At 35.5% G+C, this 14,472-nt stretch overlaps 1 protein-coding gene across 6 annotated transcripts in view; it reads right to left on the minus strand.

Moving 5' to 3' along the window:
- Positions 1–14,472, minus strand: part of PCLO (piccolo presynaptic cytomatrix protein) — a 391,952-nt gene that overhangs the window by 22,904 nt on the left and 354,576 nt on the right. For all 6 annotated transcript variants that reach the window (XM_027539836.1, XM_027539833.1, XM_027539835.1 and 3 more), the window contains one exon: positions 12,595–12,668. In XM_027539836.1, the coding sequence (XP_027395637.1) occupies positions 12,595–12,668 (74 nt within the window). The remainder of the gene's footprint in view (positions 1–12,594; positions 12,669–14,472) is intronic.

Below are 14,472 nucleotides of genomic sequence, written 5' to 3' on the forward strand. Positions count from 1 at the left end.
TTAACTAATGTTCCATTCTATAAAACCATTTCTCATTCGGTTTTTGCAATAAGCACTTTGTCTCCCTTGTCCTAACTGGCATGCTAAGCAAAATAATATACAATAATTCTACCTCAACTTTGTATTCTCAACCTACTTGTACTGTATGTGTATATATTTGCTGCTCCAATTCCCCTTTTTATCAGTCTTACCTTGCTTTGCCCCAAAATACTTGCTTGAACTTTATCACCTAATTCACAATATTGTGCAAAATTCACAATCAATATTGTGATTTAGTTACACATATATACATATTTTCAGATTATTTTCCATTATAGGTTATTATAAGATATTGGATATAGTTCCCTATGTTGTATAGTAAATCCCTTTTGTTTATCTATTTTATATAATAGTGTGTATATGTTAATCTCAACCTCTTAATTTTTTCCTTTCCTACTTGCCTTTCCCCTTTGGTAACCATAAATTGTTTTTCTATGTCTGATTTTATTTCTGTTCTGTATATAGGTTCATTTGTATTTTTTTTAGATTACACATTTAAGTGATATCATATGGTATTTGTCCTTGTCTGAATTACTTCACTTAGTATAATAATTTCTCAGTTCAGTTCAGTTCAGTAGGTCCTCACTTAAGCAAAAAAGAGAAAGGGAGAGAAAAGCCCTTGTCATAAGGGCCTGGGGGTAGTTCACAGAGTCAGAGGAAAAAGTTTTAGGGGTGCTGATGGTACAGAAAGAAGACTTCCCTAACAGAGTCAGGTGGAGTTTGCTCCATAAATAGGTTCTTAGAAAAGTCAAGGTGAAGACTGAGCCTCAAAAGATGAACATATGTTTTCCAAGATAAAGCCATTTGAGAAGGGGAGATCATACTAAGTAAACAGCATGAGCAAATGTAAGGGATTTTGGTATTCCAAGATATAAATATGGTATGCGTACATGCTAAGTCACTTCAGTCATGTCTGGCTCTTTGCAATGCCTTGGACTGTAGCCCACCAATCTCCTCTGTCCATGGGATTCTCCAGGCAAGGATATTGGAGTGGATTGCTGTGCACTACTCCAAGGGACCTTCCTGACCAAAGGATTGAACCTGCCTCTCTTATGTTTCCTGCATTGGCAGGAAGGTTTTTTTTACCATTCGTGCTACATGGGAAGCCCACATACGGTATCACTTCAGTTCCATTCAGTTCAGTCGCTCAGTTGTGTCCGACTCTTTGCGATCTCATGAATCGCAGCACGCTAGGCCTCCCTGTCCATCACCAACTCCTGGAGTTCACTCAAACTCAACGTCCATCAAGTCAGTGATGCCATCCAGCCATCTCATCCTCTGTCGTCCCCTTCTCCTCCTGCCCCCAATCCCTCCCAGCATCAGGGTCTTTTCCAGTGAGTCAACTGTTCGCATGAAGTGGCCAAAGTATTGGAGTTTCAGCTTTAGCATCAGCCCTTCCAATGAACACCAGGACTGATCTCCTTTAGGATGGACTGGTTGGATCTCCTTGCAGTCCAAGGGACTCTCAAGAGTCTTCTCTAACACCACAGTTCAAAAGCATCAATTCTTCATGTAACAGGATGTAAATATAAAGGATGTAATATATCCAATCAAACACTAGGACATGCCAGGAAATAAACTGGAGAAGTTGAAGGCAGGGCTCATTGTATTATTATTTTGTTGTATTATTAATAGACTCTTTCTAGAGTCAGGTAGCTCTGTGGTAAAGAATCCACCGGCCAATGCAGGAAACACAGGTTTGATCCCTCCTTGGTTTGGGAAGATCCCCTGGCGGGGTACAGTTCATAGAGGTGAAAAGAGTTGGACACAACTGAGCACACATGAGCAATGAGAGTCAGGTGGCCAATAGGGGTCCACAGAAACGTTTACGCTGGAGAGTGAAAAAGCCACATTAGTGCTATCAAAGGTGATTTTGAAGATGATGATACTGCAGGTGAAGAGAACAGTTAGGAGACTAGAAACTTCTCTGGGTGAGATGTGATTAAAACCTAAAATTGGGCAGTCACTGGAATGGAAAAGAAGGAAGACATTTTAAAAACTCTTAAGAGGTAAAATCTTCAAGAATTTGGCAATTGCCCAAATAAGGAAATGAGACAGCAACTGGAAGAATAAAGTGACCAAATTTAAAATATAAAATATAGGAAGCACAATAAAGGACAGAAGTGGTATGGATCTAACAGAAGCAGAAGATATTAATAAGAGGTGGCAACAATACACAGAAAAACTATACAAGAAAGATCTTCATGACCCAGATAAGCAGGATGGTGTGATCACTCACCTAGAGCCAGACATCCTGGAATGTGAAGTCAAGTGGGCCTTACGAACCATCACTACCAACAAAGCTAGTAGAGGTGATGGAATTCCAGCTGAATTATTCAAATCCTAAAAGATGATGCTGTGAAAGTGCTGCACTCAATATGCCAGCAAATTTGGAAAAGTCAACAGTGGCCAGAGGACTGGATGTCAGTTTTCATTCCAATCCCAAAGAAAAGCAATGCCAAAAAATGTTCAAACTACTGCACAGTTGCACTCATCTCACATGCTTGCAAAGTAATGCTCAAAATTCTCCAAGCCAGGCTTCAAAAGTACATGAACTATGAAATTCCAGATGTTCAAGCTGGTTTTAGAAAAGCCAGAGGAACCAGAGATCAAATTGCCAACATCTGTTGGATCACTGAAGAAGCAAAACATCTATTTCTGCTTTATTGACTATGCCAAAGCCTTTGACTGTGTGGATCACAACAAACTGTGGAAAATTCTGAAAGAGATGGGAATACCAGACCACCTGACCTGTCTCCTGAGAAATCTGTATGCAGGTCAGGAAGCAACAGTTGGAACTGGACATGGAACAACAGACTGGTTCCAATTGGGAAAGGAGTACATCAAGGCTGCTTTTGTCACTTCACTTATTTAACTTATATGCAGGGTACATCATGCAAAATTCCAGGCTGGATAAAGCATAAGTTGGAATCAAGATTGCCAGGAGAAATACCACTAACTTCAGATATGCAGATGTTACCACCCTTATGGCAGAAAGTGAAGAAGAATTAAAGAGCCGCTTGATAAAACTGAAAGAGGAGAGTGAAAAAGCTGACTTAAAACTCAGCATTCAGAAAACTGAGATCATGGCATCCAGTCCCATCAATTCATGGCAAATATATGGGGAAACAGTGGAAATAATGTCAGACTTTATTTTTTGGGGCTCCAAAATCACTGCAGATGGTGATTGCATGCATGAAATTAAAAGACACTTACTCCTTGGAAGGACAGTTGTGACCAACCTAGACAGCATATTGAAAAGCAGAGACATTACTTTGCCAACAAAGGTCCATCTAGTCAAGGCTATGGTTTTTCCAGTGGTCATGTATGGATGTGAGAGTTGGATTGTGAAGAAAGCTGAGCGCTAAAGAATTAATGCTTTTGAACTGTGGCATTGGAGAAGACTCTTGAGAGTCCCTTGGACTGCAAGGAGATCCAACCAGTCCATCCTAAAGGAGATCAGTCCTGGATGTTCATTGGAAGGACTGATGCTAAAGCTGAAACTCCAATACTTTGGCCACCTCATGCGAACAGTTGACTCACTGGAAAAGACCCTGATGCTGGGAGGGATTGGGGGCAGGAGGAGAAGGGGACAACAGAGGTTGAGATGGCTGGATGGCATCATCGACTCGATGGACATGAGTTTGAGTAAACTCCAGGAGTTGGTGATGGACAGGGAGGCCTGGCGTGCTGCAATTTACGCAAACAGTCAGATACGACTGAGCGACCGAACTGAACTGAACTGAAAATCACTGCAGATGGTGACTGATGCCATTGCTCCTTGGAAGAAAAAATATGACCAACCTAGATAGCATATTAAAAAGCAGAGACGTTACTTTGCCGACTAATGTCCATGCAGTCAAAGCTATGGTTTATCCAGTAGTCACATATAGATGTTAGAATTGGACTAAAGAGTGCTGAAGAATTGCTTTTGAACTGTGGTGTTGGGGAAGGCTTTTGAGATTCCCTTGGACTGCAAGGAGATCCAACCAGTCGATCCTAAAGGAAATCAGTCATAAATATTCTTTGGAAGGACTGATGCTGAAGCTAAAACTCCAATACTTTGGCCACCTCATGTGAAGAACTGACTCACTTGAAAAGATCCTGATCCTGGGAAAGATTGAAGGTGGGAGGAGAAGGGGATGATAGAGGATGAGGTGGTTGGATGGCATCACTGACTCAATGGACATGAATTTAAGTACACTTGGGGAGTTAGTAATGGACAGGGAGGCCTGGCGTGCTGCAGTCCATGGGGTCACAAAGAGTCAGACATGACTGAGCGACTGAACTGAACTGGTAATTACTTTCCTCCTTAGTGTATGTCCTGTACACACTCTCATATACTCATCAGGATGCAGAAGGATCTGATTCATCAAGCTTTCCACATTTGGAACAAGATACCAACGTCACTATATATAGACAAAGTTAAGTGAGTAAAATTTGTGCTCTCCCTCATTCAAACTCCATTTTACTCTTTAATTCATCTTTAAAATGTACTCTGAAGTGCTTACCATATGGCCCTTTAAAGCATAACCAATTTCTTTCTTTAAAATTCTGTGGAACGTTGGTTTGCATTTTATTATTTCCCTTCATCACTTTTTACACCGACCTCTGTTAACACTTTTTCAACTTCTTCATTTTAAATCATAATTATGTTTAACTACTGATCACTTACAGTGATCATCACTACATCACATTCAGCTACAGTGATGTAGCTGTAAGATGCTAGTGCCCAAAGATGTTTCATTCGCACTTTGATTTTGAATCATTTTTTGAACAAAACCATCCATTCCTATTTGTCTTTTTAGAGAGGTCTCAGAGTTGTCTACCCCCTTTTTTCCCACTGCTGACTTTGTCTGTATTCTAGTCCTTTCTTACTTGGACCACTGAATTTCCTCCTAACTGGTCCCCTGACTGCAGACATGATCCCTTGTAATCCATCCTTCAGAACAGCAAATCTGATCATGGAATTTTCCTTTGCTTCCAGTTGCCTGTCTACAGCCTAGAGTCTAAGTCCCTCCTGACAGTGTCTGATACTTGTCAAATTATGTGAGCTGTGATTACCTTTCAAGCCTTGTCTCTCCAACACAGAGCTCTGCTATAGTCACACAGAAGTGCCCACAGATTCACCAAGAATTCAATTTTCTCACGTTATAGAGGTTTGAACAGCAAGTTCCCTCTTATTAAAAACCTCGCTAGTCCTTCTCCCATTAGATTACTCATTACTTTTATTTCAAGAAGAATCTTAAAAAAAAGTATTTCCTGCCAGGGAGGCTTTCCTTATCCAACCTAAAGCAGAGTGACAATACTGACACTTATCCACCTCTGTCATAACTCAGCCCAGTTGTACATGAATATATCTGTCTGCTGCAGGGCACTGGTTATTTCTAGGGGAGACTCAGCACTAACCATCTTCTGTCGAGTCAATGGGGCTTTGTGAAAAAAGCACAACCAATAAAAATGAGGAGTTACTATACTTTCAAGTAGATAATCTAGTTTTTAATTGAAGCAATATCATTTCTTTGGTTCCAGGGTAGTAAACTCCTTAAAAACTTGTCCATCAACATACAGGGCTAACATTACTTTTTAAGACATTTGGGTATAGCAGGTATATTAAAAAAATCTTAAGTTTTAAGACTCTCTTAAGTTTTAAGATTATTTTGTATAAATATCAACTTAAATTTTACAAGTGTATTACTAGGTTTGATTTATCCTTCAGTCTCTCAGAGTTTTAATGTCTTGACTCAAAAATGTTTATTTTTTAGGCATTTTGTATAAGTCTCTGTGCTAGACCTTGGGAATATCATAAATATTATCAATTTTAGAGGGTTATTATGAAAATAGGCCACCGGATTTTTAAAGATCCCAGCAAAACCTTTAACAAATAAATGTCAGTTGTAATGTTGCTGTGGTTATAGCTGTTAAGGAGAATGTGCTGGGGTTTTTGAGGATAAGTCATCAAGTGGAATGGATATATATATATATATAATTTAATAGCAAAGATGTCATAATAAAATGGGTAAGGTAAAGCCATGTTACTTTGTTACTGTCATTTAGTATTTCATACACCCATGACAGTTGTCTGGGCTTTAGAGAGCAATGCAAATTACAGAAATCATAATGGTATATTATTTAATGGATAAGAAATTTTCTGCTTTTGATGGTAACAGTCGAAAATTTCATTTGCTTGATGCAAGAAAATACTCAAATGCAGAAGATGACTTGGGTAGATAGCAAAGCATTTTTTTTTAAATAAAAGATTTAAACAGGCAAATGGCTTCTTTCCTACAATTGTACTGTTGCAAAGAAAATAATAGAATATATTGATGTTTTTAGAAACTAACAGTCAAATAGTAAAGAAGCAGTGTGCACTTTCCTCAGAATATATTCATGTCTGTGTTATTTTTTTATCTTTAAAATTGGTTTATTTAGGGAAAGTGCCACTTGGTTGAGCAAGGGCTACTTATGTGACGTGTCGGTCTTTTTTTTTTTTTGGTCAGTTCTACTATTTGTTTTTTACTCAAATATAGGTGTTTTTTTTTTTTTTTTCTATAGAAAGTTACATAAATTTCCAAATGACTCTCTGGATCAAATAAATCAGAATGTTTCAATTAGAGAAAGTAACTAATAATCTAAATGGTGGAAAAATGAATTATCATCAATGAATTTTGCATTTTCCAAAACTCTGAAATTTTCTTTTTGCTGGCTAAATGAATAAAATACTAAAACTACTTGGTAGTTTGAATTCTGCAGCATTTTTGTCCACAGAGATTTTGTATTTTATTGGTATCAGTTAAAGTTAGGTGTCTTGAACGTAAAAAGCTTGCTGTATATAACATTAGTGCTATGAGAATATATTTAGTGAGTATGTAAAATAGAGTACTTAGTTGTAGTAACTATTACTAAAAGCTGTCAAGAGAATGGATATTCATTACTATTTAGGCTAACAGTAGGAAGTTACTATTACTCATAACTTTTAGCAGAATGGATATTCATTACTATTCAGGGTAGTTTGTGCTAGGTTGCTTTAGTCACGTCCGATTCTTTGCATTCCCAAAGACTGTAGCCCATCCCATGGACTGTAGCCCACCAGGCTCATCTGTTGATGGGATTTTGCAGTCGAGAATACTTGAGTGGGCTGCCAGTTCCTTCTCCAGGTGATTTTCCCAACCCAGTGATTGAACCCTTATCTCTTATAACTCCTGTAGTGGCATTTGGAGTCTTTACCACTAGTGCCTGGGAAGCTCTAATAGAAGGAAGTTATTTGGGGATTCCTTGGTGGTACAGACAGTAAAAAATCTGTCTGCAATGCAGGAGACTTGGGTTGGATCTCTGGGGTCACAAAGAGTCAGACATGACTGAGCAACTAACACTTCAAATCACTTCGGGAAGTTATTTATTGTAAACAATGCCATTTTCCCCTCATACTTATTAATATGGTTTGATCACTATCCCTAATTTTTATTTCCTCATATATCAAGAGGTTGAATCATTTTACATAATTTTATGACTTCTTCATAAAAAAATCAATTCTCCCATGGCCCAACTCTTTTTACTTTGACCCAACTTTTCATTTCCCCTAACCCTTAATAACCCTGGAGAAGGAAATGGCAACCCACTCCAGTATTCTTGCCTGGAGAATATCATGGACAGAGAAAGCCTGGCAGGCTACAGTCCATGGAATGGCAAAGAGTCAGACATGAGCAACTAACACAACCCTTAATAAAGTTACAGAGAAGAATCTACTGTCAACTCTTTATATCTGTTTCGTTGGTTCTTTTACATTCTTATTTCTTAAAGTAATTTTGTGTTGCCTTTAAAATTTATTTATATTTAAATTTTGGTATGTCAAGATTTAGTCTTCCCTCATCCTTCCAATGTATTTATGTCACAATCATGGTAGAACTAATATTTGGCATGCACATTAATGTGACTTATATCGCTCACTTCTGAGACCACTGATTATTTAATGGAGTTTTAAAGAATTTTTTCCCCTAAAATTATTAATTACTTTGTTTTACAATTTGCTTAGCTTTCTATGTACCTATTCCTAAGTGTTCCCAAAATTTCCATGTGTATTAACCCCTCTGAAGGCCATTTTTCACTTAGCTAGGTACTAACTCCTGTCAATTCCTTTCTTCCCCTTCCATACTAACACCTGACTCATCATCCACCTATGGTTAGAACTCTCAGTATTTGACCAGCTTTTTCCACGTATTCTCTCTGCCCACTGCATAACTACTGTCTTTAGAGTATCCTCATTTCATCATGATATCCCCACCATTCTTTTCTCTACCCTTCTTGTCTCTTGGTTCCCAAGGTGTGTGTGTGTGTGCATGTGGGGTGGTCAGCATATGCGTGAGTGTGGTTTATTCTCTATGTTGGTGGAACATATCTCCAAGTAACTTCCAGACAGGTAGCATGGAGACCTGAGAACTAGACATCCCAAACTGATTTTATTCAACCCTTACACTTACTGGGTAGTTTGTGGACAGAATTTTAGTTTATATTCTCTTCTGCTTGGAATTTCAAGGGCATTATCCATGACTCTCTTTTATTTTAAGTGTCTATTATTGCTGTTGAGACACTGTATGAATTCTTATCCTTCCTCCTTTGTATGTAATATATTTTAACTATGTAAAATACATAGTAATGTATTTTAATGTATTATGTAATATATTTTAAACAACTATAAACTAGTTGTTACTAGAATCATTTGGAATCTTCTTTATATCTCTTGCTGTTTTGACTACAGTAACTTTGTGGAAATGTTTAAAATCAGATAGAACAAGATTTAAAGTTGCTTTTTAAGCTGCATAATGCCTATAATGTAATTGATATTAATTTTAGTTAACTGTCCATAATCAGCAACAATGTTGATTATTTTCCTTTCCAATAATTGCAGACAGTTTTATAAATTTAAAATATTATTCATGCAAAAGTGCTCCAACCATTAATATTAAAAAAGGATGGAAAGTACAATGGGCAAAAGTCAGGAGATACTAGATTATATATCAGTAGATTTTAACCTTTGCCATTTAATTAGCTGACGTTCGATGAATGGTTTCATTGTTCCGGGTCTCTGTTTCTATAACTTTAAAGTGGAAATCATTATTCTATATTTACATCCCCTACTGTTTCATGAAAATGAATCAGAAAATGCATTCATGTTTTAAAGGCATTTAGAACAAAGTAAAACTATGTATCTGTAGTATTTATATGTCTTTTTTGTTAATTTTCCACATCTATGCTAAGAGAATATTCTTGGTTTATATTCATTCACTACCCTTTACTATGTTTTAAAGTCCTTATTTTGATTCAAATGCCTCTCTCATAAATAAATCAGAGCACTAACTCCCAATGCAAGTATTTCAGGGACTTCTAGGCAATGAAGACATTTCCAGAAAATATTAAAAACTGCCATTACAGATATTAATTTCAGAAAGTCTAAAATGTTCTGGGCTTGCATTTAGCAATTGCCAATTCTTTGATTTGTGCTTATGGCTAGGAAATGGTCAAGATATATTAAAGAAATTTAATTAATTTCTAGTGGTCAGTTAATAACCTCCAGTGATGAATCTGTTTCAGGTAAAGACCCTGAATTATTTTTTATTTCAATAATAGGCTGTTTTTAGAATATGCTTTCTATGTTAAATTCCCAGTGAGTAATCGAGGACTAGAAATCATTACCACTGAATTTTAAACTCAGGTGATTTAGGAAAGCATAATAAGGTCTAGGAAAGCCATCCTTCATGGAGAGGAGGCATTACTATACAAGGGATCACATGAGAATTATTCTGGGAAGAAAAATGGTTTGAAACACTGTAATAAACATAATCTTTTCAAAACAAACTGGAAAATGTAAGACCCCGAAAACATCTTTTCTGTTGGAATGCCAAAGGGAAAAAAGAGAAGCTATTTTAGAAAACATGAGTTTAAAAGTCTTGGGAAAAAGCAGACCAGGAGTAATCACTTACAGGATATAGGAGATGATAGGGAGCACTGCAGGCAGACTCTTTACCAGCTGGGCTACCAGAGAAGCCCCAGGGACAATGACAGCTAGCATATACTGAGTACAAGCCAGTCACAGTACCAAGTACCTTAACTATTTCCATCAATCCTTGCAACACACACTCATGGTAGATACTATTGTTATTCTTACTTTTGTAGACTAGGAACCAGAGACTTGGAAAATTTGAGTAATTTGTCTAATACTATACATATAAAAATAGTTATATTCACATTAACATTTAAAAATATATACCATGTCCATGAGTAAGAAAGTATTATATGTAAAGATGTCAATTTCCTCAAAACAGTATTTGAATTATAGTATAATTTCAACAAATATTCATGTGGATCTTTCTTTGCTTCTCAACAAAGAGTTTTTTTTTTTAATTGAAAAATGGCTAAAAGCAGTCTAATTTAGAAAAACCAAAAATAAAACAAGAATAACAACGAGAAAGGCACTGACAGATACAAATAGAATGCAAGGTCAACAAAAGGTTCCACTAAGTCCATTACCAGACATAAATATTCTTGAAAACTCTGAATGTGATTGTTATGGTATTTCGTACTAGTTAAGAAAGGAAAGCTTATTACCTTAACCCCTTATCACATGGATAAAAAATTTTACTTAATTCAATATTACCTTTCACACCACAAAAGAGCAAGGAGAAAACAGAAAGAATTATGTACCTAGTATCCTCCCTGTGGAAAAAGAATATTCAAGCAAATGATTAAAGAAGAAATAAAATTATAAATTTGATCTCACATATTTTGGAATATAAATTTAGGAATAAAAGGCAGGGATTTAAATTGCCATTTTAAAAGGCTTGGACACACCTTTTGTTCACATTTATGTTACCCATGGATCGAACAACCAGGGATTGTGTTACAATCTAAGCTTCATCCCCAGTGCTTACCCTAGTGCCATTAACAATAGGATTTGCTGAGGGACTCCTTGGATGTCCTAGTAACATCTGCTACTCTGTTCTAGTTGGGGGTCTTTCAGAATGATTTTGTATTTTTGTCTCTGCAAGCTAATTTTTAAACAACCCAGTTGGACAAGGAAATGAAATGAAATGAAAATTTTACATAGAGCACTTGTATATTCTAATCTACAACCCCCTAGAGGGATAACTATCATTTACTCCATTTTCTTTTTCCTATTAGAGAAAATATTTGGAGAAAATTAATAAACAAAGCAAAACACTTTTTTTGTGTGTGTTTATGAAAACAAGACAAGACAGAGGACTCCAGTTCTGAGACTTTGATTTTTTCCTGGTCAGGAAGTCATTTCTGTTCTACACTTGCTTCATGGACTTTGCAAAATGTGTTCATACACCTAAGAAGGACTCATATTAATCACTGTTATAGTTACATGTAAAAGAGATATCTATATAAAATAGATGAGATACCAGTTAAAATGAGATTTGCATTATTTCTATATAAACCCTTATGCGTAATAAAACTTCCAATATTAAATCAAGTCTTGATCTCTTTCCTAAACCCCTGCCCTTCCCCCACCACCACATCCTTAGGTTGACATCCTTAGGTGATGTGCTTTACATACTCAATTATTTGAAAATACTTGTGAGTAGAATTTAGCATATTACTAAAATAGTAGAGGTTTATTTGTGCTGGCCCATTGAAAATGAAAATTGAGTGATCAAATTCAGGCTTCCAAAGATACTTAAGAGAATAAGTAATTTATTAGGGTTATTTGTTCTTTAAATGCACGCAGCCAGGCAAATGAAGCCTCATACAGAGTTGAGATCCTAACGCCTCCTGCTAAAGTTTGTGAACATCTGGTTTAGGAGAATAAATGGGTCATGTCAGTCATTATATGTAATGTACATGGATACCCACCAGCAAAGAATAACACAATTAGAAATTTAAGAAATGTGGCAAAGGGCCAAATTGTCTCTTTTGAGTGTATTATAAGTTTTCAAGGTAAACTGGGGAAACACCAGTACAACTGGAAAGTCTATCTGATTTGATCTAAATCTTTAAAGTAGTCTTGCATAAGCTCTCCCAAGAAGTGCATATTTTATCTTGAGGAGTATCACTCTTTTTGATCGGACCTAAATGGCTTTGTCTTATATCCACTTCTAATTTAATAATAGCTACAATTTAAAGAATATTAGTCATGTGCCATACATGGTGCTTATCTGCTCTTTACATTGTGCACTTACTTAAACTATGGGCATTCAATCATTCATTAGCAGAAATAGTTTACAAAAATTACTATTTTCCACTACAACTTAGATCAGAATTTCAGAACCTTTGATTGATCTTATATTTGGACACTGAATTAATCTCATGCTAGGATTAAAATTTGTAAGTCAGTGCTGTACAGAAGATGAAACATTACTAGAAAAAATGACTAAGAGGAAAACAGATTTAAAAAAAATCAGAACTCATAATAAGTTGACTTGTTCAATAAGTAGTACTTAGAAGTCAACATTAATATTAAAACAAAAACATACAAACAAACAAATCTGTATAGCATACAGATTCAACCAAAATCCAGGATAGTAAATTTTAACTTACCTTCAGTGTCTGCTAGTCCAATGCCTACTCCTGTCTGTTTTATAGGCTCTTGCCCATTCTGTCCCATCTTTCCTCTGTTTAGAAAGGAAATAAAAGTTTATATACTTAAATTATGATCTTAAATGCAAATGTGAAGTCTAAGTTTGAAAAAATAGAATGTGACATTATATATTCAGACCTGCAACAAATTACTTGAATGGCAAATATAAACATAATAAATGGATTCCCATCATGTTAATTTTGAAGTGGATATTTGTTCATTATTCCTATTTAGGCTAAACACTGTACCTCAAAATTCAGTGTTCTATTCATGGATTCATTTATCAAAGATCAGACCATCATGAAATCTTCTAATTTTGTTTTGGAATGGGGATTTTTCTTTTTCTTACCATTTTTAACACAAGAAGGAGGGTTTTTTAGATCTACACTTTGTTATGATGAGTTGTATAGATCTTTTGGTGAGAAGGGAAATTTTGAATTGAAAAACTTAAAATAATATTGAAATAATATGGATGTTTATTTCTTTCAGATCCTTCCTGAGTGTAGCTTATTGGCTTTTGAAGTCATCCTGCTTGGTCTCTACTTCTGGCTCTACTACTTTATGCTGTCATTTAAGGTAAATCTACTTTATTTTGTGAAGACTATTTCTTCTTTTGTAATTTAAGGATAGTAGCACGAGTTACCCTTTGGTTATGAGAAAATCACGTGGAAAATGTATATAACTGCTTAGCACAGTGACTGAAACAGCATAATATTCAATATATATAAAGTGCTGATAGGTAGTTACATACATAATGGCTTTAGAACTCAGCCAATGGCTGCAAACCATTTTTAGTTTTGGCCTTCAACTTCTTGGAAGGTCAAACAGATGAAAAACTCAGGAGACTTTGAGCCCTGTGAGTTCAGAATATTGATAATGTAACTTCCAAAAGACTATAGGCACTTCTTATTCCTTCAGAGAAAAAGTTACATGGCATACAAAAGATTCTGAAATTGCCCTTATATGTAGTTATATAAGATGTTCTAAAAAGACGGACTAAAAAGGTTTAAGTGTTTTAAAAAAAGGTGCTTGATCAAAGAAATGTCTTGATATTATACTTTCCAGACAATAATTCTAACACGGCAGTATTTACTAACAATTCATTTTTATTCTCACAAAAATATTTAATTTGCCCAGCCAGCAAAAATGTAACCATACTTATGTCTTAAGAATCCAATTTTATCTTACTTGAAAATTGCTCTAAAGATCCTCTTATCATTTTACTGAAGTGGTTCTGTACATAATGAAAGAGGAACTGATGTAAATTCAACAATTATTTTACCTTGAAAGCCATTATATTGTTCCAATATAACAATGCTAGGGCAAAGTTTTAAGCACATATTTTTATTAATTGATATTGTGCAGGATAAAGTTAGAAATGTTAGAAATTATATATATATATATATATATATATATATATATATATATATGTCTGCATCTGAATATGGACAAAAGTCTTGATTAAGCAATGTACAAAACTTCAGCTTGTGTACTTACTTCAGTGAGATCACAACAAAGAGTTGATAAGTTAAAAAAATTAACTTTGCTGTATCTGCTACTATTACCCAGGGAGAAAGCCTAATAGTAGCAATCTTACCTTTAGCAGTACCCTATATTAGTAGAGCTAGCCAAAACACAACCTGTTATTGAGCCATACTCAGTTGAAAGTGAGAAACATTTTAGCAGTGCTAATCTAGTAGATTAGAGTGCTAAAAAATTACTATTCTATTCTATGCCAGACTTTAACAAAATAAGTATAATTTTAGTAATTGTAACAAGAATTTTTTGGGTAATTTTTTATTTGGCCTTAAGGTTTAGATTTAATATTTTAATGATGC

This window comes from Bos indicus x Bos taurus, chromosome 4 (assembly GCF_003369695.1).
Source record: "Bos indicus x Bos taurus breed Angus x Brahman F1 hybrid chromosome 4, Bos_hybrid_MaternalHap_v2.0, whole genome shotgun sequence".
Lineage (NCBI taxonomy): Eukaryota > Metazoa > Chordata > Mammalia > Artiodactyla > Bovidae > Bos > Bos indicus x Bos taurus.